The sequence below is a fragment of the Cordyceps javanica genome, chromosome 3 (assembly GCF_051103115.1).
Source record: "Cordyceps javanica chromosome 3, complete sequence".
Lineage (NCBI taxonomy): Eukaryota > Fungi > Ascomycota > Sordariomycetes > Hypocreales > Cordycipitaceae > Cordyceps > Cordyceps javanica.
The window spans coordinates 5,469,974-5,497,212 of NC_139297.1; the positions used below are offsets into that span (position 1 = coordinate 5,469,974).

Here is a 27,239-nt window from a genome sequence, read left to right on the forward strand (position 1 = left end):
GCAACCATCTGCTCGCTCGGTTCGTCGCTCTACTGTGATTGCCTTTTCCGCATGTTGCTCCTCGTTTAGTTATCCGTTCGATCCATGATCACGTCGATAAATACCCAACTGTGTTTCTTCTCTCAATCTCGGCTACTTTTTTCCTACATGGAGCTCCCAATGAGCTCATGCCCCCACCGGCACTTGCGCCCGTGTAATGTCTACCCATGCGAGGAAGAAAGCACCACGAGCCTGCCGTTTGACGTAATCATAAAAGGCCAAGAGATTGTGGGCGGATGCCGATTGATACACGATTACACAAAAGTACGCAACGCTTTCATGAACCGATCGATCTGCGCCAAGCGATCCAGAATCGCCCGATCTATGACTGCTCATGAGATTGGCATGCCCCCATGGGGCGGATTTGGATGTAAGCCCTCAATCACCCCTTCATTTCGCAATAGTTCAAGCTGATCTCGTATTGTAGTTGGGATCAACCGCTTTGTTCAGGGTGTTTTAGGACTCTCCGACATTCGCGAAACAGTGCTCTTCCCTCGCGATGCTCGTCGCCTCACGCCATGAGCGAGTAATGCTTCGAAAGTCTTGGAGTATTAGGCGAATGTCTCCCTGTTCTCTCAAGTTGAATGCTGGCTGTCTGATTGGACTCGGGGTGTCAGGGCATAATAGCATAGATGAAATATGCCATCTCGCGTTTTCTGAACCCTGAAATTGTATTCTCAGGCGTTGTCCTGTCCTTGTGCAATCCGACATGCCTATCCTGACCTAGATATTTGCTCCCGTTCTTCATGTTTTAGTTAGAAAGGTTATTTCATTAAACAGTTTTAGCTGTAGAATGACCGGCCAATTGAAAGGTGAGTGGAAATATTGCCAATGGTGGCCGAAACGGAAACTCGCCTGGCGTGCATGTCTCAAGACAGCAGGTCGTTGTGGCGCCGGGCTCAACCGAACCGGTAACAAAACTAGCGGCATCTTTTGCTTTATGATTCGTAAATGTAAATGTGCGATTCACGTTGCAATGGTCGGCAAGGGACACTATCATTTAGAGAACTAACAGGTGAATGGGTATTAAAAAAGCTAACTAAAAGTCTATCCATAGCTGGAGACTGTGCGAAAGGGGGGGTATCCGAAAAACGCATCTAGGGTGTGAATAAGGCAAGGCTCAAGCGAACAAAAATCTCTGATTGTCGCGACAATCCACAGTGTGCTGTACTGTTGTGCTGTGGCTAAAAGAAAATGATGACAATAAAATCCAACGCTCGCTCAGATGCTGACAGGCTGACTCAGAAAAGGTGTATGCAGACAAAAAGGTGTGATGATGGAAGCATGTGAAGAAAAAGAAAAAGGCAAGTATGTATGTCACCGTCAAGGGAGATGAGATAAAAGAGATGAACAAGAAGAGAAGAAGGCGATAAGAAGGCGAGTGATTATCAGTGCGAGCCGAGGCAAATGGCCTGTGATCCAAGTGGAACAGGACAAGCTCCGAGCTGGGCATCTGGGGAAAACGAAACGTTCCGGAAGGTTGGGGAAGATGCGGCTCTGTGCAAACCGGGACGGATTCACATGTGCCAGCGAGACCCTGATTGTGATGGATGGTCCAGGGTTCGGAGTTTTTCGACGGGGAAATCGCCACTGCGTTCGATTCCGACCGGTAAGTGCGTGCGTGCGGGCATGCCAGGCCCTCGGTATCGCGCATTGCCTATTTGGTGTTCCGGCGGGACCCGGTTCCACATGCAAATCGCAAGTACCCGAGACTTTGATCTGGCAGTGAATTCGCCGTGTAGATGAAGTATTCACTACCCCTAACTGGGGGATGAGAAGAGTAGCGCTCCGAATCGTTTGCCGCTGGTGCCGGTCTCTGTGTGCATCGGCTGCAACTGAAAGATGCGCCGATCGATGTTATGCAGCTGCTCTTCTTTCAAGAGCGTTTGGGGGCATGACTGCCCAAGTCAAGATGTTGCTTGCAGTCATATGTGTCCGAAATAGGTGCATTGTGGTTGGTCCGGGGAACCTTTGTGGGGAGGCGTGGAATAAGCTTTCCGGGGAGCGTCGGTGTCTCTGGCATGTGTGCTGTTTGACATGTGCTCGTTGAGGTTTGGGGGCGTTTTTTTCTTCTTGTGCCCACCAAGCTAAGTAGATGTTCCGCGTTCCGCAGTGTAGCGCGTTTCACTCCTCGGCCTCGGTGATGGGAGCCATCGTGGAGTTGCGCGTCTTGCTGGTGCTGCTGGTGCTCCTCTTGGAGGAGGCGGTAGCGCGACGGCCCTTGCTGGCCTGCTTGCGACGCTCCTTTTCCTGCTGGACCATGCGGATGAGGTCCTTGCGCATGTTGAGGCGCTGGCGCTGCATCTCGAGGATCTCGCTTTCGCTGGGCGCCTGGCGGGCGGGCGAGGCGAGGACCAGGCCGAGTGTGGGCGGCGAGGCGCTACCGGCGCTGGACACACTGCGGCCGTCGTCGCTCTCGGATCCGCTGCCGCTGCCGCTGCTGCTGGGCTCGTCGTAGAGGAAGAGGTCGTCGTCGGAGAGGTAGGAGCTGGCGCGCTGCTCGTGGGAGGCGGCGCCGTCGGGGGAGGAGCTCAGCGATGCGCGGCGCGGCCACGAGGGGAAGGCGCACGACTCGTCGCGAGACGTGACGCTGGTGTAAATGTTCATGGGTGCCGAGCCGATGCTCATGGAGCTGTAGGAACCGAATGAACCGTACATGGTTGCAGAGGGCATCTGCTGTGTTATAAGTGTGGTTGCTGTATGGGCGGTGACCAAACTGTGTGGGTATCGAGAGTGTCGAGTGTTGTTGGCGGGTGGTCTGGGGTTCAGACAAGAGTCGGGATGGGAGGATAAGATATAAGATGCAGTATTCCCGGCTTTCGCTTACTTGTATCTTGTTTGAGGTCGGGCGGATTACCGTTTGGTAAGGGAAGGCGAGAGTGCAGTAGGGCTTATAATAAGACACACGGCCAGGAGACTTTGGCTTGTGCTTCTGGCTTGTGAGCCTGGGGTTGGAGGGGTGTGTGGGTAAGCTGGGGTGTGAATCAGGCCGCACACACCGGTTGTACGAGTAAGCACAGCCGGGACAGTGTGTGGCAATATGAATAGCCTGGGCCGAGGAGGGGGGGGGGTCTTAGCCAGGACTAGGGGAAAGCTTCTTGGATAACTGGTGGTAAGTCGCCTCGGTCGCGACTTTGCCCGGGTGTCGGAAGTATGGATCCGGTAAAATTTGTCGCGCTCTCGAGCGAAATGATTCGAAAGGCTTGTGAAATTCTCGAATGTCAAAGCTGAGGCAACTCGGACGGATGCCAGATGGCTGGCTGGGTATGCTGGTCGGAGCGGGATTTCTGGCCAGGTTTGCTGATGAGTCAGGCTGATAAGTCGGCTTGGACAAGGACCGCCAGGCTGTACCGAGTTGGTGTGCGTGCTACACTCAGCGCTTGCGGGCACAGGTAGAATTATTCGTGATAAGCCCGTGGGGGTTAGTTGATAGTTTGCAAGATGGTTTGCGAACGAGGTGAGTAGCAACGCGCAAGGACGAGGAAGCAACAGGACAAAGGAGCTGATACGGAGAGGCTGGAAAGGTTGGACAAACTCGTATCAAAGGGAGTATTGATTCTATTAATACGTTGTACGGGAGCATCACCGCCCAACACGATTGGGAGGCGGGGGGGGCAAAGGGGAAACATATTCTCAGACGCGCAGCGGGCGTGCTACAAGCCTGGCGCGCAAAGCAAAGTGAATCACTACTTTTACTTGCCAGTACTTTGCCAGAACTTACTTCTGTTGATTGAGGCAAGAGACACAAATGAAAAGGGGGGGTGTGTGGGCGCAACCAGAGCAACCTTGTTAGTCGGCGACAAAAAACCTCTTAAAGCTGCCCCTTTGGGCACTTGTTTGAAGCCGGATCAAAGGGACGGGAGGGACGGGAGGGGGGTGAGCGTAGAAGACGCAGCCGCTCCCAACTGGCTGGGCTGAAGTTGCCGGAAAACTTGTTACCGCCTTTGTTACGGGATGGGCAAAAGCCCTTGTCTCTAGTTATCTACTCAGTATCTGTGCAAAAAGCGTCACTGCACAACACTCACCGACCGACCACTGAACAAGCAAGATGCAGCCATCTCATCGGGTTGCGTTACATGAGTCGCTGCAAGCCAAGTACGTATGCAGCCATGCGGTTTGACCGCTTTTGCCCTCTTTCATATATACTTGCTTGTTGGACCGTTACTCCATACTGGGTACTGGTCCAGTAGTTTTGTTGAAAAACCAAAAAAGAAAGATTCCTTGATATGATTCAAGGGTATACCTTGATTGATTTTGGGGGTGCACGGTTGGGCACAGGCAGAGAGGCCAAAAATGTTTCGGGTGCTTTCGACTAGTACCAGTACGCGGGCGGGATCTTTCCCCTAGTGGTCGACGAAGCAGCAAAAGTCGGCGACGGCAGACAAGGGCTTCATCTCCCCGTATTGGCAGTTTGAATCAAGCCCCTTGTTGGCAAGAAAAGCCGGCACGGCACGCATTTTAGTTGCAACTGGCCAGTCATTCGCGAGACCGCCAGGTTGGGGTTGCTGCTTTTACGCGAACTGCTCCCCCAACACGGGCTGCTCGCTTCTACCAACAGCCTACGGAGTACAGGGAACAATATAATAAATTTCAACTTGTGCAATCTCATGGGAATGCGCGTAATTATAGCCCAGGCTGCGCTGAGCCACCCTCTTGTCCTCTCCCAGGCTGAAAGGCTGTGTGCACCAGGCTCTCAGCCAGCAATAGACGAAGGCTTATTATGTCCTCGACGAGAAATCTCCGAACGAACGAGACCATCTTGATGTGAGCTTGAGACTTCTGATGCATCCTCGGCGAGCAAAAAGGAAACAAGAAAAAAAAAATCACACTCGGTAGACGTTTTTTTTTTCCCTGTCTTCCTCCTTCTCCTCCTCCTGTGCGTGCCCCTACATGACGGCTCAGAGGGACAGGATGCCATTAATGCACGGGATGGCCAAGATGATTCTTGGTTTTCTGACCGATACTTGAAGTTCACCGCCTCTGGGCGGCTTTTGTACAGGACCAGTTGCTTGGTGGTGACGGCTCCCCGAGAACAAGTACCCGGTACATACCGGGCGGTCCGCAGCCACTGCCGCGCCCAGCTCCGTACCTACATGACTGGACTTGATAGCTGTGACTCGACGGATTTTCAGCGCCCAACCAGCTAATAAGTAGCCGGCGAGCTGTCTTTCCGTGGGTGTGGGTGTGGGTGTGGGTGGGTGGTGTCAAGACGGGCCGCTGTTTTGTTTCCTGCAGCGTGGGCGGAAGTGGCTTCTGGCGGTAAGGATAGGGATGGATGGGGTGCGATGAGGGGGGGGAAATAAAGGAAAAAAGAAAAAAAGTACTCCGTAATCTGTACGCAAAAACCTCTTTGACAAAAAAAATCCGGTTCGCGACCTTTTCCGGTCTTCCGGAATTACTGGCATGGGCCCCAGGATCGAGACGGTCCTCAGGGGGAGCTGCTGGATCGCTGGCTTGCTGGTTATTTCTTTTCCACTCCATTATTTCTTTTCCCGCTACCGAGTACACTGGATTTTCTTTTTTTCACATGGTATACTTGAGTAGCTCTCTTTCCCCATCTGATATATCAAAAACGTCCTCGAGACATTTGACAAGAAGCTTAAAAATGAAACAGGTTCGAGGGAGGGCAAGAATACGATGCGTCTTGGACGAAAAAATAAAACCCTCCCCCCAAAAAAAAAAACAAAAACAAAAACAAGCCGCCCAAAAGTCGCAAAGTCGCAAAGTCGCAAAAATCTCCTAGAAAAGGAAATCAAATCTTTCCATTCAGCCCAAGTTTGCTCTCGTCACATCCCCCCCCTTTGATGCCTGGTCGAGCGAGCGCGCGCGCCGCCGGAAGACAGCTTCCTGTCTCAGGTGGCGAGATGCGCCCGCCGCGGTACGCGGGCCCAAAGATGATACTCAGTACTCCGTAGTACACACACACATTCAAAGTTATTACTTGGCACTGTTGGCAGTAACGTTTTCATACCGGTCGGCCTCTTGTGTGCCACCGAGGAAAATGCCTCTCTACCAAGGGCCCGCATAATCATGAATGACGAGTACAACAAACCCGCCCCAAAACGTGATGTCGTGTTTGGCTTGTAATTCGCGTCGCAATAGGTTACGCGCCGACAGTTTTTGTTGACTCGTGACGACAACAGCGCCGGCCAAAGTGGTTGCGTCCTTTGCGTCACTCGTCCCGGGGGGGGGGGAGGGAGGTCATCGGCCCAACCAGAGGCATGTGTATGTGACGAGAAGCCTGGTTGGCCAGCAGCCACGTCGTTTGTACGTCGCACACTTTGCGGCGCGGCAAGATGACGCCTTTGGGCTTTTGCTCTCCCTCCTCAACTACACACCCCCCTCCAACTCCAACTCAACACCGAAGGAAAGGAGATGACGCCGTGTCCCAGCACCTGTTTCTGACCTCTGCGAGTTGCGAGGCCATTTTTTGCCCAGATGCCAGGCTGCTGCCTTGGCTCCTCTGACTCTTCAACATGGTCGCAGGCCACCGAGCGGCCCATGTAACGTTTTCCAGCCTGTCCCACGGGGTAAAAGTATTATGGGGGAAACAGTCAGCGACGCCACCAGTCTCATTAATCAGCGAAATAAGCTGTATCAAATCCTGGGGTCAGGAACTGCCCTCGCTAGGCTGTATCGTACAATACTGTACCAGTAAGTACAGACTACCACTACTGGTTGCCTCGAATCACCAACAAAGGTAGGCGGTTCCCTTTGATTCGAAATATTCGCACAAACAAGGGTTACTTTAGGGCTCAAAAATAACGCATTTCTTTCATGGTTTCCTCTGACGCCGACAAAGCCTCCCCAAAGCTTGCACAGACTCCTGCTTCTCCACGATATCAGAGGGCAGATGTGTGTGCCTTTTTTTTCAGTGGGCCAACCGTGCCCTTTTGAGGTTGACAAAAACAGAACAAGACATGTTACCCCGGGTTCCAGAAGGGCGGCATACTTCTCAATCAGTAGCCAGCTGCGAACAAAAGGTGGCTCGTGCATGAAGCAAAAAATTGACCAATGCGTTACAGGAGTTTGAGAAGATGCTCACACAAACCTCTGGCAAACTGCGTGTAATATAGGTAGGGGCGGGGCCGTGCAGCGCACCGGGTAGCCCGGGGGGGGGGGGGGGGGTTTGACGACATGTATGTGCGCGCGCCGAGTGGACGGGACAGTCAGCTCTCTGCCGCAAAAAAAAGTTTTCCAGAATTGCAGACTCGACCTTGTCCTCCTGCATACGCCGTCGGTCAGCTTTTGCAAACAGGTGCTTGGGAGAGAACATGCTGTGCCAGCTGAACCAGCGCGTGTAATTTCCATGGGTCTACAGAGTACGGGTAACGAGCGCGCGCGCGCTCGTCCAACCCCCTTTCCAGGTGGAAAAGCCAATCAGCCAGCCATCTTCACTGCCCGCAATCACAAGCAGCAGACGCCGACTGTGACTCGGACCCCATGCCTTGGTGTCGGTGGCTGGTCGTCAAAAAAGAGACAATTGCTGCTCTCGTCAAAAAAAGGGGGGGAAGCAGACCGGTCTGGATCATGGAAACCGTGTTGCAATACGTCGGGCAATGATTCGGGAGGCAGGGAAGCCGCTTTTGCAGAGATTTCGACAGGGCTTCCGATTCACTTCCATTGGTTGAACAAACGGAACCAACAAGTCTTTTCAGCACAAATGCCGTCTTGGTCATTTATAGTCTTCATTTCCGTAACCCCTTTCAGAGTCTAACTGCTCATCGATGACATTGTACTGATAAAAAAAACAGGCAACTGCTCGTTGCGAATCTCAAGACAACACCTTGAGGGTGCTGTTTATAACACTGGACTGGAACCATATTTCCCACCAGTCATTCTGTCCAGGGTTGGGTCGGGCTGGGTGGTCAGAAGACGCTCCCATAGTTCCTCTTGTTGGAGATTGGCGTCATGACCAACGACTCACTACGTTCAGCGTGGCCATGTTCCTATATGGGATCGACTATGCCGGCGCATTTACCATCAAGAATACCATTCAATCACTCTCTGATTGCGCCTACCCGGCTGCCAGTATGAGTGTCTCGATCGGCAGCGGAGCTTGGATACTCCAACTGCGTAATGCAGGGCTCAAAAAGACCGGTCACGGCCTACTGCCACAATTAGTCCTATCTGTAAAGCCTTGGACAAGCCTTTTAGCCACTCTGAATGGTCCTATTTGTTCAACACTGCCGACTGCTTCTATGGCAAGTAGAGGCTGAGGCCGCGTCCAGCTTTCAAGAGTTGACACGGTTCGTTATGGCTGGCTTATGAGGGGCCGAATACTCTCTTCTGTCAAAGGATTCCGTCATCTGGAGACGGGTTGGTCCATGTCGTTGAAGTGAGAGTCAAGACAGCCCTTGTCTGGCATTCGTCTGCGTTGGCAACCGCCGCTTCAACACTACCAAAGCGCCTTCTCGGCCGGCATGTGTAAGCTCAGTGTCTCGTGATTCTCGATTCAATTACCTTTGTCTCTTCCTTTCTATTCAAAAAGAAAGCGATAGATCGGCCCATGAGCCATCTCTCATCTCACGACAGACGAGAGATGCAAGCTGCAGCTGTGCTGGGTGAAGCTGTATTCCAATATAGCTCGATGAAACTTGCTTCAAAATATATTTTCTGCTGCTTCAAAGTTGGCTCCCGCTTTTCCAGCCCTGTCACTGCTTACGCCCCAGGCCAGCTGCGCCGAACCGCGATATCAGACGCGAGGCAGGTGGACGACGGCCAGTAACACGTAGGTCCAACGCCAACATCGCCGCAGTGGCTTATTTGTTATAGCATCAACTTCTTTTCCTGCTCTTGACTTGTATCTTCAGAGTTTGCCGTATTGTGTTACAGCTCACCACAGAGTCATTCCTCTGAACCAGAAAGGCTCTGTTTGTCGAGGCTCCGCAGCGTCGGTTTGTCGCGGGCCCTTGGATGACAAAGCTCATTGCTTCTTCATCATACCCCAAGATGATTTTTCGACGCTAAACTGCCATGATTGTCTGTAAAAGGATCCAAAGTTGTTCCTGGGACCTTTGTCATTGAAGGGTGACGTGGTGGTTGTTGGCAGGGTCTTTAGAAACGCATCATCAAAATAACACGGGACAGGTAATGCATTCATGACAGCGTCGGGCAATTCCAGAGCAGATGTCAAGGAAACAATGGTTTTCAAAGATCAAATCGATCAACAGTATCAAAAAATATCCTAAACTGTGCATCATCACCTTGTCAGTCAAAGGGCCCAGGCACAGAATGGCGCTACCCTATAGGCTTGCTCCTCAACAGCTCTCATGCTACCAGCCCAAGTGATCCGATAGAGGTAAAATACTTGCAACGATAATTTCTGCAAGACTGTCATAGAATGATGAGTATTAGATATATAGTCTAGTCTACATTATGTTTCGTAGCCAAAAGGCAACGGGTGACGATTCCTGGACGCAGCTGATCAATCCTGGACGCTGGTGGCAGACGGCTTGCAGTCGAGCGTTTGCCTCATTATTGGCAAAAGTTTGGCTTCAGATTCAAGTAAACTGGTTTCAGATAGCTGGAGGTCTATCAGCCAAGAAAGAAGTACCATGGTATCGTGAGACTGAGAGACTGGTCGCTAGGGTTACGTCTGATACGCCACAGCCGAGCAGATCTATAGTAACGAATGCACAAGGGCTCGATCTTGCTCTGATCGATACGATGGTTGACTATACTGATGTATTTGCTCCCGCTCGTCCATGACTCCCCGTAGCTTCATCGTCGTCAACGGGCTGTGGCGTACAGCCAGCCATGCGTGCAAGCAACAGCCTACCTCGAAGCCAGGCAGTTGGGCCAAGCGCCTCTCTTCTCGACGGCGCATTTCGACTGCTTGCCTGCTTCTCCCACGGGGCATTATCAGCTTTGCGGAATGTAACAGCGTGAGTGGCGCAGACATTCTGACCGTATCCTTGAGGTGATTATTAAACTCTAGGATAAAAGCCCAGCGGGGATATCATGAGATATTCCCTCGCGGCTGCCTCTCCGTCTCCGCCTGGGTTCACGCACAGCCCGATCTTCACAACGGCGGCGCTTGCATCGCAGGATTGTACTACAGACCATAGAGTATTGATGTCTGCTTAGTAGATGCGATGTGAGGGTAGACATGACCTGGCTGTCCCTAGAGTGATTGCGGAACTGGCAGGTCTTTTGGCGTCTCGCATGGAAACCGGGATAAGGCATGAGCTTCTCTGAGCCGGGAGGCACATTAGGTTCTAGCCTTACCCCGGCTCTACCACGTTCCCCCAAAATGCATAGTCAAAGCCATTCAAAGGTCGGGAGCTGAACATATAATAAGTACTGATTTGGTCAAATTTGGCGTTTCCTACCCAACAGTCGGGCTGGTACTTTCAACAAACCCCCGGGTTCATGGCTCCGCAGGTGCTCACCGGCATTGCGCCATGCCATGGGGGGGAGAGCCGGCCGGTGTGATTGCAACGATGGAACGGAACGGCCCTGTTCCGGTGTGATTGCGCCGTACTGAGTAGTGTGACCCCCAAAAACGTGGAGAGTGGTTTTCTTGGCTTTTTGCGCTGTATGCAGGCTTTTCTCTCTCTCTTTGATCTTTCGGCGATGGCGGGTTATAGCCATTGATCCGACCAATTGGCAGGGTATGCAAAGCAGTGTGGTAAGCCATAGCCAGTGCTTGATGGCCGCGCAGCGAAGATGATCGTAAGACTTGGTTGCTATGGCCTCCTTGGTCATTTCGGGTGATGGGATCAGGCTGTTGGCAGGATATTAATTATGACGAGAGTGGGAGGGTTGCATTGTGGCTGACCGCATTTCACGCCGCTGGAGGGCAAGTATCCGAGATGGGTGCGCAACAAATCTGGCACCCACTCAAACCACTATTGAACTAGTTGACTTGTGATAAAAAGAAGAGCTTTGGGGCTTATCATTTCAGAAGAAGGAAATATGAGCATTCGCAGTTGATATTTATACATTACTATTTTTGGTGGCGCGACTGATGTGTGACAGCCTGCCGACAAGGTCACTGGACTCGGTATTACTCTGCGTGATTTGCCCGGCATGCTGAAGAAGAGCATCGAGTGCGGAGATTGAGCCCTCCAAGAGGCGGGCATGGCTTTTTTTTTTCTTTTTCTTCTTTTTTTTTGTGTTTGGCAGAAGATGCAGATAGCGGCAGATGATCTTCGCCGTGCGGTTAGCGAATGCAAGGCTATACCTATAGGGCATCCATGCATCGTCGAAAGGCGAAAAAAATTGGGTGACGGGCACTGACGGCGATGGTGATAATGCCCACCAGGTCGCGAAAACAGGCCGCGCTAAGAGTAAAGGCTTGGTGATGGGCAGTCGAACTAATGCGAGGCGCTGATGTCGAGCATTCAGCGTGGCTATCTGGCGGAGCCAATCCCTGGAATAATTCGTGTGATGTGTAGCATTCTGGTATCTGGGCGTCGCTGGTCCGGTGCTGGGCATTGCGTGTAAAAAGAGCCCACGGCCGGAGCAGTTCGTTGATCGTAATTTGTGATTGCGGCCAAGCCGCCTCCGCGGGCCGTTGCAGTCGCTTTGGCTGTATAATGGGGGTGGTGTGAAGCTCCTCATCTGGGACTAGGGTTGTGGTCTCATCCCGGCATCCGGAAAGCCCGAGCACCCATGCTACCTCGTTTTCTTTAAGCGTCGGACGTCATGTTGAAGGAAGAAGTAAGAGAGAGAGAGAAAAGGAAGAGGCTGGCAGATGATACATTGGAGGAAGCTGGATGAGCAGAAGAAAGCAAGTACACCATTCATCCATGCTACCTAGACAGAACTGCATACTAGTGTGCGCCATCTCTCAACGGAAACGTGCAGTACCACGTTGGGAAAGACGGCTGAAGCCGAGTTCGGCGTCGGGACAATTGGCAGGGCAGAAGGATTGGACGGGCCATGCTGCCATTTTTCACTCTGTACTTGATGTCTCAGCCCAAGATTGTGCCCAAGAGAGACGACAACGGTCCGAGGCTGGTTAGCCAGCTGAGGTTGAAGGAGGTGGCAATGCAACAATAAGTGATGAAAAGGAGGGGCAGATGGCCCCAAGTAGTGCGCATATCGACAAGGCGGGGTTTAAAACAGACGGGTTAATAAATTGGCAGCTTCTAGTGAACTTGTATGGAACAATGTTGTTGTACGACAGACTTTTGGGGGGGTGGTGGTGGTGACGTGAGGCGCATTGCGCTTGTTTCAACCTGGAGTGCTCACATGATGATGCAGAATCTTGCAAGCGAGAAATCACAAAGAGGGGGAATAAAACAGCATCTATAGATTTTACTTGGCGACGGAGATGAGTCAATGGACTTGTAAGACAGAGTCTCGGTGAGCAAAAGCCAGCATCTGTCAGTTTACGGTAGAGCTCATTTTTGAGCTGTGCACAGAGTGATGCGTGGTGGGCGCTGCAATGGCTATAAACTGACGAGTTGGCATTTCTATTATATTATACAAGGATATTCGAATAATTGGAGTAATACTATCATGTACTCTGGCTATAAGTCATAACCGGTCACACGTGTTAGCTGTCGTGTTGGATTCCGGATACTGCAGCGCAGACCACGAGCCGTCAAGTGAGACAGCGCGCGCGCGGCAGCAACCGGCCGGCCGAGCATGGAGCTGTTTCTTTTTTTTTTTTTCTTTTTTTTTCTTCGTTTTTTTTCTTCCTTATGTATGACCGGCGGGGACCCTGGCAAGCCACAGCTCAAGCAGATGCAGGCAACAAGACATCTTTTCTGCAATACAGGACATGCAAAAAGGTAGTCGGCAGGATCGGCGGTCAACAGGAAGGAGATGGATAGTCCGCTTTGCCGTGTTGTTGCGGAGAGATGACCAGGGGTCTGGGCGGGGGTTGTTTGGAAGCGAGCTTTTATTGATTTATGACGCAAAAAGAAGGAATGATTCCAAGAAAGAAAGGGAGAAAAAAAAACATTGATATACTTTGACATGACGAGTGGGCTGGAACGGGCCGTAGATGACAATTTAGGGCGAAGCGAGGATACCAAGGAACGTATTGGGTAGACGAGACAGACTACTCTGTAGTGATGGCAAGGGGGGAGATGAACCACCCCCCGGTGAGAACAGCAATGCCCGTTGGACAAAGGTTGCGAGGCTAAAAAGGTAGACGGGGCGGGAGAGACAAATGCACGATTGGTGACGCTGGGATTGATGAGGGGAACAAGTTTTTGGAGATGACACTGATGGCGAAAACGCAGGGCGGTGGAGCCTGGAGTGTGAGCGGAGTGGCGTTGATTAATTTAAATGCGTGGGCAAAAGCCCAGGATAGGAGCAGGGGATCGTGGTGAGGAGAATGGCGTGTAAAGAGAGCGAAGGAGCGTGATTGCGGGTGCATGGCGGAGGAGGAGGAGGAGGATGATGTTGATGGATGGATGGATGGATGGATGGGTATATGGATTGGGATAATACTGATAGTAGATGGAATCAACGGTTGGTTGGTTGGTTTGAGCGGGTAAAATAGAGTGGCGGCGAGTGGGAACAGGGAACAGTGGACGTGGTTAGTGGGGGGGTTTTGAGGGTTTTGGGGTGTTTGTGGGCTTGGCTTCCTTATAATTAGTACCAGCACGGAGTAAGTAGAAGGTTTCTTTATAATTAGTACCAGCACGGAGTAAGTAGAAGGTTTCTTTATCGTTAGTCCCAGCACGGAGTAAGTAGAAGGTTTCTTTATTATTAGTATATGAGTACAGGTACCAGAACTTACGCTATTAACGTTGGCAGATGCCTCCCTACCTTTATTAGTAGTAGTTGGCACAGTGGAGAGGAAGCCGCTGGAGCACGCTGCAACTTCACTGGAAACCTCGCTGGAACCATGGTACCTGGACAATGACCACACGAGGGAAAAAAAAAAGACTAGTAAATAAAGAGAGAAAGAAAGAAGAACAGAGAAGGAAAACAGAGAAAAGAGCCCCCATGCCACTGCTACGAGGTCAACTGTTAGCGGCGGGATATGGCGATCGGACCCCTGTACGTCCTTGCAAGTCCCGGCGCCAGCAGCAAGGAGCAGCAAGGGGAGTGGGGGGGAACAAGGCCCGTCGACAATGTGATGGGCGATACGATTGGCCGGGGCTCGAGACACACCTGCAGCCAGATGAGCCAATCAGAGGCTAGGCTAAAGCTGGGCGCTTCCTCGACGGCTTCGATTGCACGTTGGACCTGCGAGCCCCGCTTCTGGACCGCCAGCCATCAAGCCTCGCTGCACGCTAAAGCTTTTACCCCAGTTTGAACCCATTCGAACCAGTCCAACCAGTCTCGAGAAATCCAACCACTCATCAACCACTCCAACCAGTCATTGCCCTTGGCTTTACCTTGTTCTGCTCTTTTCCTCGTCCTTCTGCTGCTGCTCCTCCTCCTCCTTTTGGACAGCTGGCACCCTGTTGCCCCTGCGTGTCTGTGTCTGTGTGCGTGTGCGCGTGCGCTTGACGTCCTAATTCCGTCCCGGCCTCCGTTCCCCGCCGACTCTATTGCAGGTCTGGCTGGCTGGCTGGCTTCTTCTGAACTGACCTGGCAGAGAGAGAGAGAGAGAGAGAGAAAGAGACAGAGACAGAGCGAGTTGATCCGCTAGCGCATAGCATTTCCCATTTCCCCCATCCTTGTCTCTCCGTCGAGGGGCCAGCACGGTCGTTGTTATTTTTGGATGCAAACGCCCGCAAATCGAGTCCCCCCCCCCGCTCGCCCCCCCCCCCCCCCCCCCCCCCCCGAGGCCACGACGACCATGTCGATGCGCGATGAAGAAGCAAGAAAAGGGACTGCGGATTATACAAGACAGCCACTCGGATCTTATGCTTGCTGCAGCGGCACACGGCCCCCGGCTCCAAACACCCAGGCTCGTACAGGCGGCACGCCAGCGCCAGCAGCCCGCCATCTCCTGCAGCGAGAGCGAGGCCGGCAGCTGTGTGTACCTATGTATATAGTGGCGCTCATGCGGCGCACCACCACCACAACCACCACAACCACCATCAGCAACCCAACCCAACCCTCCCTCCTCAGTCGGACAAGGGAACTGGGGTGTAAGTAGTGTGGTGTGGTTCGGTTTGGTGTGTGCATGTGTGTACTGATATGTGCGTGTGGTTACCTGCTCCCCGACCCCGCAAGTCTACGGTAGGTACCAAAGCCCGAGCACGACGCTGCAATTTATCTGAGGCAGGCACAGGAAAACCCGACCCAAGAGAGACAAAAAAGAGAGTGTGTAAAAGAATCAAGACGACAAACCCCTTTGGATCTGAAATCGCGAAACAAGGCAGTGTAATATCGAACTCGCCTCATAGCCCTACTATGCGTTTTGATAGGCTCCGTTATAGTCGGGCTCATGTCCACGCGGGACGACCGCCCGCGAGCTAGCCATGGGAGCCCTGCATTATCCGTGGCATCGCTGGCCAATTCCTGCCCGGACAACAGATTAGGTGCTCGTATGACGGCATTCAGCAGCATCAGCTGGCCAATGTAACGGTTGCTCTGCGCAATTCGCCTGCCAGCGCATAATCCGTACTTACAAACCGGTCCTTCAACGGGCTGTGGCTTGTCTCGCCGCCCTCCCCTGTCCACGCTGGCTGCCCCAACCAACCAAGACTGCACAAACATATCAGTACGGATTTAGTCGTTTTACTGGTTAGTCGATAGCCATCCATCCAGCCAGCCAGCCAGCCAGCAAGCCATCCAGACAGCACAAGACCAAACTGTGGATTGGAGATAGGGGTTCTCGCACAATTCGTCTCCTCTCCGAGGTTGCCCTCTCGAAACCAAACTAACAGCTCTAATTTTATACCTCCGCAGCCTGCCAACCACTGGCAGCCCATCGCGCGCCACTACTTTTTGCACGTTAGCCGCCTTGGTCCCTCCCCTGGAGCCCAAAGAAAGGCCCCCCGGACACGGCCCCATTCACTCTTGCACCCTGGCAAGCTCTTACCAAGGCCTCTTCTCCATCGCTAGATCCCTGCTAGCAGGCCGTCTCTCTCGAGTCTACTACACAAGTCCCTCAACTGCTGCTGATACCAGCAACTACCCGTACCTTAGTGTGTGTCTTGCCTGTGCTGCGTCGTGCTTGTGCCTTTTTTTTTTTTTTTTGCTGCCCTCTCTTTCGACCCGTCGCCGGTCGCTCTCCATTTCTAGCTCCGCCGTGCTGCACTTTTACTTGCCTAGCCCACCGCACTCGCATTCTCACCTTGACACACATCTTCCACCTGGCAATCTAGCACTTCTCTTTTCCTTTCTTCACGACAGCCAGATCTAGGTTTGACTGCAGTCTGCTGTGTGACCGCCGCAATCTCCCTCTTCCCACAGCACGCCACCGTCCTTTACGTCCGAGTAAGTCGCACACCCACCTCCAACCGCCAGCCTTTGCGTATCCCCTCATCTACAAGCGCCCGACCCACTCCGCACTACCTGTCTCTCTGCCTGCGGCTACTTACATCAGGCCGCATCCAGTCTACCCTGCTTCACTCTTTTTTTTTTATTTCTTTTTTTTTCTTCGACGAGGCTGCTACCCCCTCTTTTGGTCCTGTATTTCTTTTCTGCCAATTATTTGTCTTGTCGTTTCTATCCTTTGTCCCTCCTGCTCTTCGCCCTGGCGAGACTCGAGCGCAACCCTCCCGTCGCAACATCATCATCACTACATGTATATTATTAACCCAACATCTACCGTCGCACAAAAGCTCTACGTATTCGAATCGTCATTTTTCTGGCACTCGAGCGTCCTGAGACTCTTACCGCGATCCGTCCCTTCCCCGGTACTAACTCTTCTTCCATCAGCGCCTCCATGTAATTCGCCACCCAGACCAGCATCGGAACCGAGTTTACGACTTTACAACCTTCGTTCGTGGGTCCTTGCCTCCTGCGCTCTCGCTACGAGGCACAGAGGCTTTGATCCACGGATATCATCGTGGAACGGTGTGCTCGCCGTCCCACGGCATCGCCTACCGCCCCTGCCCTGTGACGACGACTCACTGCAGGACAACTGCTGCGAACCGTCCCTCCTGCAGGGCCTCGGACTCGGTCGCAACAACCACGCCTGAAAGGATCGAGACTAACCCCCACGCTACACAAGCACACGCGAGCCTGTCTCCTTGAAACTCTTTGGTTCCGTCACCCAGCATGTCTGCCCCGGCGTCTTCCCAGGGCCATGCCATTTCACGGGCCTCGGAGCGATCCTCCACCGCGAGGGGGCGCAACGCGCACGAGTCTGAGATGCCTTCCATACAGGATCTCAAGTATTTCGATCCTTCTGGCGCCACGGCATCCATGTTTCTATACGTTCAAGGCTCTTCCATCGTCTGCTGCCACCACGACTCTCTCACCATCGAGCGCCGCTTTACAGGCCACCAGCATGAAGTCTTGCTGCTTGCCATCGACAACCATAGCCAGTACGGCGGCGGACGTATAGCAGCTAGCTATGATAGCAGCAGACGAGTCATTATATGGGACCTTATGACAGGCGAAGCGCTAAAGAGCTTCACCGCAATGTCGAATTGTCACATAACTGCCATTACCTGGATGCGCAACGGCAACTTGGCCTTTGGTACGATTCATGATCCAAATTCAACTCTTTCAACTAACGTTTCAACAAGGTGATACCCTTGGTTCAATTACCATCTTCGAGGTCTCTACTTCGGAGCACATGAGGACAAAAACGCTGGAGCAAACCGCCATCACCGCCCTAGCTCCATCGCAAGATTGTCTGACCTTTGCCATCGGGTATGCCGCCCACTTCACTCCCCCCCTGCACTTGTCTAAATCCTGACGTGACACAGTTTTCAAACTGGCACTCTTCTTGTTGCTCGGCTTCAACCTCGGTTCACCATCATGCACAATTTGACAACGTCTCGAGCGCCGTCGCCTGTCATCAACCTTTCTTGGCATGCCTCTTCGTCTCGACAAAAGTCGGAGATGCTTGCTGTGCAGAAACATGATGGTGATTTGCGAGTTTGGAGTGTCACGAAAGCTTACAACATCGAAGACCCCGCCAAAGTAGTTCGAATTCTGCGCAAGGCCGAAGCTATTGAAAAAGGCTCCAATTGGATGGGCTGGTCCAAGAACGGCCGTGTCATCCAGTTCTCCGACAGGTACGGCGCATAATTTCTTCAACGTATGGCACCAATGGCCGAGTACTGACCAAGATAGTGAAACCCTCTCCTGGGACGTCCGTACAAAGCATGTCACATTTGACTCTATTCCCACTCTCGAGCACGTTCGGGGCATGGCGCTCTACGGACCTGGCGCGAGCCTTTTCACAGTCGGCCCCAACGGCACCGTGCAGCAATTTGATCTGAACTCGCCAGCTATCATGGTCGCAAATGTCCAGCATCCGACAAGCCATCTGCCGCCCTCGCCTCCAAACTCAATCGAGGAAACTGCCAATCAATCTGTCCATTCGGCCACCACAATCCATACCTCAGAATCAGAAAGCTCAATGAGCTCCATTCCTCTGGAAATGAACGTTTCAGAGAGTGACGAAGACCATCTCTCGCCCTTTGCACGTATTGCTCGTGGCCAGGCTCATCCCGACTCCGGCAACGAAACATACGAATCAGCAAGCCCCGTCTCTAGCAGAAGTGGTCTTTCCTCGTCTCAATCAAAGTCTTCTGCTGCCTCTGCTGGATCGCGTACGCCGGGTCGTCACCCTGCGTCCATACGATCACAGAATACCTACATTTCGGCTGGAACCTCGCTCAAATCTTCCACTATTGGTCGGCAACAGGATATCGATGCATATTCCATGGGATACTCTTTGGGAAGCACCAGCATCGCCTCTTCGCGTTCTCGCCACCGCCCATCAAGGTTACGCCACGAGGTGCCTCGGAGCCCCGATGACAACAAAGTTCACGACCTGTTCAAATTTACGAGGACGCGACTTAGCGACATTCCATACAAACACCCCATGAACGCCGACAACTCGCGCTTGACGAATGATGACCTGAGGAGACAAATGCTGAGCACCATTTTTGGCTGGCATGCCGAAGTCGAGGATCTGATCCGCGATGAGATGGGTCGGCACCCGACCGGATCTTCCAGCCGAATTCTTCTGTCCAAATGGCTTGGCGACATGGAAACCGACATGATGGGTGGTAGCGCTAAAGATATGACTTCTTCTGATTGGATGTTATTTGCGCTTAGCGGTGTCGGTAGTGCTGCTGGCCAGCAAAAGATTGGCCGGGTCTACGTCCAGCGACTCCTGGAGAGCGGAGAGATTCATGTTGCTGTTACCATAATGCTCGGTATGGGTGACCAGAATGATGCAATCGAGATTTATGTATCGCATAAGCGATACATGGAGGCCCTGATCCTGACTTGTCTTGCATTCCCCAGCGTTTGGGAACGTCAAGCAGCCATCATCAGGAAGTGGGGTGAATGGGCTGTTCAACATCACCAGCAACAGCTGGCGATCAGGTGTTTTGCTTGTACGGGTCAGGAATCCACAGAGCCATGGAGATCGCCGTCGGCAGTTCAGCTCAACTTCCAGAGCATCACCCCAAGCATTCCCGAAGTTCTCAGCCCACCGCTGTCGCCGCCGGGAATCCAACGCGGCCCGCAGCGAAGTGTTGCCAAGTCATCTGCCTTGAAGCTCATCACCTCATTTGGCGATGGAACCCAAAAGGCCAAATTCTATGCCAACATGGATGATGGCCAAACTCCCATCGCTGCGGGCGTGACCCCGATTGCAGACTCGGCCATCTCCCCGGGTGGATCTTACGAAGCCGCAACTGCATTCTTGCGTCCATCTAGCAACAGTCGCTTCAACACGCCCACCTCTGCCAGGCCTGGTGGCTCTTTGGCGAGCCGCGGGCGCCTTCCGTCCATCGGCGAAGCACCCAACGACATGAGCCGCGACTCGTTAGCACGCGAAGCCAGTAGACATGGGCGTGGCGGCCACTCCCGGATGTCCTCTGCCGACTATGATAATATTGCTGCAGGCAACTCCCTCGCGCGTGCATCCACCGCTAGTCCTATGATGATGCGCGACCGATTTACGCGCGTTGTTGCCGACTATCAGGCCGGTGAGCGCCCCCCGTCTCCCGACCAAAATGTCATGGCACGTATGCAGGAAAGCAAGAGCAATGTACGAAATGGTTCAAGAAACCGTATCCCCAGCGGCAAACATCTTGAACTGCAGCCTCCCATTCAGCCCACAATGAACGACCCCATGTCCCCGGAGAACTCAGTTGCATCCTCGACCCGGTTTCACTGGCCAACGAGGCGCCGTGGTCCAGGATCTGTTGCCAGCTCCATTACTTCCAACTCTAGCGCAGGTCGAAGCTACAGACACGGACGACAGAAGGATGACTACATACACAGTCTCGAGGCTGCCAAGCACTTCTCCAATCGAAATCGAAGCAGAGGTCACAGTAAAGAACGGCCTCGTGAAAGCTCCAGGACTCGCCAAAGCAGTCGAGATAGACGGGAAAGGTCCCGGGAGCCATCAGAAGACCGCGGCCGTGCCACAGCTCGGAGCTGGGTCAAACCAAAGCGGTCTCCTACATCTCCAGTCCCCATGTCCCCAGAAGATTTGGCCAATTTGACGACGCCAAAGTTTTTCAACGCAGGAGAGTCTACCACGTCGAGAAGATCGAACAAGGCTAGAACTAAGGGATCAAGCCGTACGTCAAGTCGTGGCAGCAAAGGTCGCAGCCCTGACCGAAAACGACAGCCGTCAACCCTGGATACCCGTGGACGAAGTCAAGGTAGGGACAGCATCAAGGCTCTCTCGCCCACCTCGCCTGTACCCTTGTCAGCAAGTATTCTGCACCTGCAAGGCTCCGAGGATGAGGAGGACTTCAAGCGAGCCATGGAGGAACAAGAGGCTTTCAGAGCAAAACATAGTCGGAGCGTCAGCCAGGGATTGAATTCGCCCGCCACAACTAAGCGCGAAACCTCAGAGGCCAGACCAAAGGAGTTTATCATTCCTGACTCGTTGGACTCGGCGCTCCCACAACGGTCACGCGCCGCGTCAACCGAACATGCCGGGGATTTACGGCAGTTTAGGGACGAAAGATTGAGGCGCAAAGAGCAGGCGGCGCGCGAGCTTGAGGACCGTCGAAAGTCGTTGGCACAGCGGGCACATACGCCAGGTATATTGCATCCCGACGAATACGCACCTTCCACCATCCCCGAGCGGATCACGGTGGAAACTTCCGAACCGAAGCCACTCCCCGAGGAGCTTCCTCCGAGAAGCGCAACCGAGCCGCCCAAAAATATGTATGCGCGAGGTGCGAGTCCCATGATTGGTCTTCCGGCAACTCCAAAAGCCATGCGACTCGTCCTGTCCAACGGAATGTCGAACAGCAAAGTCCCGCCTGTCCCACCGCTGCCGGTCAAAGAACTGCAAGAAGCCAAGCCGCCTTCTCAAGACGACCAGGCACCAAGCTTACTGACACTGCTGCCGTCGACTGTGTATCAGCCACCAGCGCGGCCCATGATTCCACGAAGCATGTCAGCGCCAATTCCGGATGACCCGCCACATTTTCGCAGAAAGATGAGTAGCAGCGGAATCCCCAACATTGATGCCGTCGTGCAGAGCGGGGAACGTCGTCGCTCCAACGAGGAGCCACTTCCTCCGCCGCCGCCACCGGCTCCCATGATGCCGCCCATGCTGAAGGAGCTTCAACACTTGGCCAAGCCTCCACCGCCCCCTCCTGCACCTCTGCCTCATACAAGGCCAAAGTATGGGCCCGGCGGAGCAGTTGGATCTGGCATGATTGAGATTGTGATGGATGATGATGAGCAACCGCCAGTTGCTGCACCAAATGACAACATGGTGCCTGTGCTGTCACCGCCAGTACCGCCGCCGTCGCGCGGCCACAACCGCGGACGGAGTGTTGGCGGCGAGGGGAGTATTTCGGGTCGCAGCACACGGGGTTCGGAACGCCGTAGCCGCAGCCGAAAGAACACGTTCCCTCAGCCGTCAGCAACGGAGATGTTGAGCAGCTCAGCGTATCACCCGACCAAGTCGCCCATCCTGGCGCCGCCTCCTGTCATGTATGACCAGGATGCGATTCGCTCGCCGATTGACAAAAAGGGCAAGCATATGTCGACTGGTCTACACCGTAGCGAGATGATTTAGGATAGCTGCGCTGTGATGACATGCAAGCGGGCGTCGGGTTTGGTGGGATATTTTGCTTCTTTTTTGCACCTGTTTTTGTCCTGCAATATCTTTATGTTGGTCCTTTTTCGGCAATTCTTGGCTTGTAGCTGGCCATGACAATACCTCTTTTGTTTTTTCTTTTCTTTTCTCATTTTGCACTATTCTTTTCTTCTGTTCATTCCCCCCCCCCCATTACTGAGCCAGATTTTGCATGCTGGCTGCTCTTGCTCGCGCGCTACACCGTTTCAAGGCTTCGTTTTTCTTTACCATTGCGTACGAACTGCAGCTCGGGGATGCGCAGATTTCACGAATACGGAGGCAAAGCTGGAAACTCTGATGAGTACCTGTGAAAAGCAAATTCTTGGTTTCTTCCATATATATACTCTTGTCCTCTTTTTTTTTTTACAATGCTGCCTCGCGGCACCTTGTACCAGATAGTCGGGGCTGAATATTCTTATTTTCACTTCAAACGTTTTGCCCATTACAAATTGTGAATGTTTAAGCTTCCCACGTAGAAGAAGAGCCGCGAGAGGGCTCTCTCGTTGTAGAGGTTATGGGCGGAAGGGGGCTATAGCTAACGAAAAAAAGATGTCATATTGTCCTGAGCATCCAACATTGTACGTGTCGAGAGGATTACCTAGCTTGGCCAACATTGTGAATTTTTGGACACAGATTATCACGTCTGAAACAGATTTTCCAAAGCCCCCCCTTTTGATCTGTTTCAAATTTACAAAAATTCAGCTGCATATCGATCATGGTTTTCTTTCAGTCATTGCCAGTACCGCTTGGTATGCCAAATTTGGACAAGTCGTCGGTGCTCTGTCCGTCGAGTGCCAGCTCGGCCAGGTTCCTGCCAATGGCCGGCGCAAACTTGAAGGCGTGCGCGGCCCCGAGGGCGAGGATGACGTCGGGGTGCCTGCGGAGGGCGCCGAGGACGAGCTGGCGGCCGGGCGTGATGGCGTACTGGCAGGTGACGGTGCGCAGGGGCTCGCGTCGCTCGTCGGGGAGGAAGCCGGCGAGGAAGGCGCACAGGTCGTCGAGCAGCTTCGGGGAGTGCACGAAGGTCCGCTCCCGGGGCGTCGTCAGGTTCATGGCGGCGTCCTGGGCGGCCTTGACGGTCGGCTCGCCGTACGCGGGGAAGCCGTAGAAGCACGGGTCCGCGTGCCAGATCCAGACGGGGAAGCGGTCGGCCTCGAACGCGGACACGTCGGCGGGCTTGAAGTAGGTGACCTGCTCCTGCGACACCTGCAGCGGGATGTGGACGCCCAGGGGGGCAATCAGCTCGTTGGTCCAGGCGTCGGTGGCCAGGATGACCTTGCGGGCGCGGTACTCGCCGCCGCCGCCGCCGCCGCCGGGGGTCTCGACGGTCAGCAGCACGCTCCCGCCGCCTTCCACCCCGTCCCCGTCCCCGTGCGGCGACGGCGTGACGGCGGTGACGCGGGTGCGCTCGCGGAGGAGCGCGCCGTGGGCGCGCGCCAGGTGCTGCATGGCGGCGACGGCCTTGGTGGCGTGCACGATGCCCGAGTCGGGGGTGTAGACGGCGCGGACGGAGTCGGCGACGCGGAACTGGGGCCAGCGGGCGTGGACGGCGTCGGCGGCGAGCAGCTCGTAGGGGATGCCGTTGTGGTCCAGGCTCGCCGCAAAGGACGCGGCCGAGAGGGGCCCGCCCTCGGGCAAAAAGACGAGGCCGCCGGTGACGGTGACGAGCGCCTGCCCGCCGCCGCCGACGGCCGCCTCGAGCGCCGCCCAGTCCCGGTACGCCGCCTTGGCCAGCGTCACGTACTGCGGCGCCTCGTACGACGTCCGCACGATGCGCGACGTGTCGTGCGACGCGCCGCGCACGTGGCCCAGCTCAAACTGCTCAAAGGCCACCACCCGCGCCCCCTTGCGCGCCGCGTGGTAGGCGGCCGCGCTGCCCAGCGCGCCGAGCCCGACGACGGCAACGTCGTACTCTGTCGTCATTTGTGTTTCCCAAGAGGGAGGAGAGGGGGGGGGGGGGGGGGGGGGGGATTCTTTGTTGAAAAGGGAAAGTTTGGACGGTGAAATTGCTTCCTCCTCGAGAAAGAAAGGGAGTTTCTTGTAGAAAGCCAGGCGGTACGGAGGGAGGGGAGGGAGCGAAGCCTACTCTTTTTATCATTCAGTTTCGGAGCGTGCTCCCCCCCCTTCCTCGAGACGTCGGGCACGTCTTTCTTTCCCCTCCATCACCCCGCACATGCTCGACAAAAAGTCGTACATCTCTCTGCAAAGGGCTCCGATAACGCTGCGCAGGTCAGGTGCGCGCCCATCATGGCTTGGTATCTGCGCCCAGGTTGTTGCAGTGGTCTGGGGATGGGGGGAGGGGAAGGGAAAAAAGTCCAAATCTACCCCGGATTCTAGACCAGCTCCAAGGCGCTAGTTAGCATCTTCCACCGTCTCTCGTCGCACAAGAGCCGGGGCAGACGGCGTTGGGTGCCGATCGGGTACAGTCGAGGGCGACGTTGGTTATTCTCGAAAAGAAGGCGAGAGAAAACAACCTTGCAGAGAGGGGCAACAAGGGGCAACAAGGGGGGGGATTCATGTTGTGAGCGCGCGTTCGCATGCTTAAATGGGTGTGTAAGTGGGTATTTATCTTCGTTATCAGACAGTTCCTACCGACGGCTTTCTCGCGCGCTCCTTGCCAGCCGCGTGCGTCGTTGGGTGATGTCGGGCAACAAGGCTTGGCGAAACAGACATGTTTCTTGATGAGAGATTGCTAGAGAACAACTAAACGGTTATTCCAAACCTCTATATAGAGAAAATGATAGCGAGCACTAGTACGGTCAGAGTACTGGAAAGAACACTGGCGAGAGCGGATGTCAGAGTGCTAACTAGAGAGAACCTCCTCCTTTCCTTGTCCCTACTCTCCTATCAGTGCTCTGGCCAAAAATTGACCAACGCTCTCACCAGCACTCTTGCTAGTGCTCTCGGCCATGTGTTCTGTAAATATATTTGCAGTTTTCATCGGATTCTATTAATGAGTATCTGAAGAGGAGTTTTGTAAGTATGAAATATATTTGAAAAGAAAGGTGTCTACGTATACAAAACAATGGTGGATGAGATAGCCAAGCTCCCGTCGGGACCGGCTGCGGACAAGGAGTCGGGCCAGGTTGTTACTGGCCCGACAGCGTGACATATCAACTTTGCATTCCTACACATCACCACGCCATGATCAAGGCGGACTACAAAGACATTGTCGTGCAAGTTCCGGAATGCGCTGCTTCGCAGCGCTATACAAATTATAGTTACTAATCTATGGTTTACCTGTTGTTTATGTGCCCTGTTATTAAATATATAGATAGTATAAATATTTATATATTTATAAATTAATACTTAGTTATAAATATTTATATTTAGGTCAATACGGTATTAATTCAATAACTTGCGTTATTGCTATTTATATAAATGTATATAAATAATATATACAGAGGATGTATCGTTCGCTAGGATAATATATTATATAAGCACGGCAGGAAAGCTAAGTTGGTTAAGGATAAGTGCTGAAAGCATATAGGCACGAAGCTTATCTTAAGATATTTCTTAAATATATGTATTAGAATAATACACAATAGGCTTTCTTTGTAAGAATCTAGAGATTTGTATTATGAAAGTACTAATTTTATAAATTACTATGTATATATATATCATTTTTATTTATAGCCTGATTAGCATAAAAGTAATGCAATTGTTTTGTAATCAATAGAAGCAAGTGCGATACTTGCATTGGGCTTAAGGATTAGTAGTCAAGTGGTAAGACATAGCTCTTTCAATGCTACCATCGCAGGTTCGACCCCTGTCTAGTCTATAGCGGATTAGTGTAATAGAAACACGTTCGGCTCATGATCGAAAAATATTGGTGCAATTCCTTTGTCCGCGTATTTATATAGAGCTGTTTTATTGTACTAACAAAAATTTATGTATATTATAACTTATAATATATCACGTATTATAGCTTAATCGGTAAAGCATACTGCTCATAATAGTACTTATATTAAGCTAATATTTTGTAGTATAGACAAATATGTATATATTTTTTTTATTCTTGTTTAGGAAGGTTCCATAGCTAAAAAGGATTAATCAGGTTGGTGGATTAACCAGGGGTAGCAGAAGTGTCCCTAAACCACGCCTAGACAGTATAACTAAGTGGGATTACTAGACTCTAGGACTAACGGGTGAAGCGTATACGGTATTATACCGAAAACGATAAGAATGAGTGAACAAGGGCATTTTATTAAAAATGAGTAGGCGTGCCTCTTAAATAAAATGAATAATAATAGACTTTCTACTAGTAAACCTATGAAAATAAATAAAACTTTTACTTCTTCAGAGATAAAAACAATTCTTAATGGTCCGTCTAATTATGAAAAATTAGAAGATGGTAGAATATTGATTAAATATTATAATAAATACAACTTTAGTAGGCGTGCCTCTAAAAGTCAAACTTATAGATAATCAAGGATTGGTATTTAAAACTTTTAATAGTATAACTAGTTGTGCAGAATTTTTAAAAGTTAGTTCTTATACAGTAACTAAAATAATTAAAACTAATAAATCTCTTTATTTTAACAATAAAGAATACTATATAGAAATATTATAATAATATAAAATGCAATAATTATATTTTATAATAAGGGGTTATAGCTTAATCGGTAAAGCATACTGCTCATAACAGTAATAATAAGTGTTCAAGTCACTTTAGCCCTATATGTCCAAGTGGTGAAATTGGTAAACACAACAAACTTAAGCTTTGTAGACTTCGGTCTTGAAGGTTCAAGTCCTTTCTTGGATATAAGGGGATATAATTCAATTGGTAGAATGTTAACTTTGCACGTTAAAAGCCTAGGTTCGATTCCTAGTTTCTCCAAGCTTGTGAAGCTCAATTGGTTGAGCGAAATATTGAAGCTATTTAGGTTGTAAGTTCGAATCTTATCACGAGCAAATAGGGATTTTAGTATAACGGTGAATGCATATGACTTTTAATCATCAAAATGTAGGTTCGATTCCTACAAATCCTATATAAATATAAATATGCCGGAATTGGTAGACGGGATGGTTTTAGGTGCCATTGTATTTATATTCGTATAGGTTCGACTCCTATTATTTATATCAT

At 52.1% G+C, this 27,239-nt stretch overlaps 3 protein-coding genes and 7 non-coding genes across 10 annotated transcripts; 8 read left to right on the forward strand and 2 right to left on the reverse strand.

Annotated features, from left to right (window-relative positions):
- Nucleotides 1–2,163: 2,163 nt before the first annotated feature.
- Nucleotides 2,164–2,697, reverse strand: V2A60_005843 (uncharacterized protein; the record flags this gene model as incomplete). Its single annotated transcript, XM_083257150.1, has 1 exon — nt 2,164–2,697. The coding sequence occupies one exon, from the start codon at nt 2,695–2,697 to the stop codon at nt 2,164–2,166; it is 534 nt and encodes a 177-aa protein (XP_083113276.1).
- Nucleotides 2,698–17,130: 14,433 nt separating this feature from the next.
- On the forward strand, nt 17,131–22,093 carry V2A60_005844 (WD40 repeat domain-containing protein; the record flags this gene model as incomplete). The annotated part of the gene is made up of 4 exons (XM_083257151.1): nt 17,131–17,554; nt 17,604–17,730; nt 17,787–18,098; nt 18,157–22,093. 4 exons carry the CDS (start codon nt 17,131–17,133, stop codon nt 22,091–22,093), a joined length of 4,800 nt encoding a protein of 1,599 aa, XP_083113277.1.
- Nucleotides 22,094–22,879: 786 nt separating this feature from the next.
- V2A60_005845 (uncharacterized protein) lies at nt 22,880–24,076 on the reverse strand (the record flags this gene model as incomplete). Its single annotated transcript, XM_083257152.1, has 1 exon — nt 22,880–24,076. One exon carries the CDS (start codon nt 24,074–24,076, stop codon nt 22,880–22,882), a length of 1,197 nt encoding a protein of 398 aa, XP_083113278.1.
- Nucleotides 24,077–25,788: 1,712 nt separating this feature from the next.
- On the forward strand, nt 25,789–25,859 carry V2A60_005846. Its single transcript has one exon. It is a non-coding gene; the product is annotated as a tRNA-Thr (tRNA).
- Nucleotides 25,860–25,862: 3 nt separating this feature from the next.
- On the forward strand, nt 25,863–25,934 carry V2A60_005847. Its single transcript has one exon. It is a non-coding gene; the product is annotated as a tRNA-Glu (tRNA).
- An 826-nt stretch (nt 25,935–26,760) lies between these two features.
- On the forward strand, nt 26,761–26,833 carry V2A60_005848. Its single transcript has one exon. It is a non-coding gene; the product is annotated as a tRNA-Met (tRNA).
- A 3-nt stretch (nt 26,834–26,836) lies between these two features.
- V2A60_005849 lies at nt 26,837–26,918 on the forward strand. Its single transcript has one exon. It is a non-coding gene; the product is annotated as a tRNA-Leu (tRNA).
- Nucleotides 26,919–26,921: 3 nt separating this feature from the next.
- On the forward strand, nt 26,922–26,993 carry V2A60_005850. Its single transcript has one exon. It is a non-coding gene; the product is annotated as a tRNA-Ala (tRNA).
- Nucleotide 26,994: 1 nt separating this feature from the next.
- Nucleotides 26,995–27,067, forward strand: V2A60_005851. Its single transcript has one exon. It is a non-coding gene; the product is annotated as a tRNA-Phe (tRNA).
- A 4-nt stretch (nt 27,068–27,071) lies between these two features.
- Nucleotides 27,072–27,144, forward strand: V2A60_005852. The gene has a single exon. It is a non-coding gene; the product is annotated as a tRNA-Lys (tRNA).
- Nucleotides 27,145–27,239: the final 95 nt, after the last annotated feature.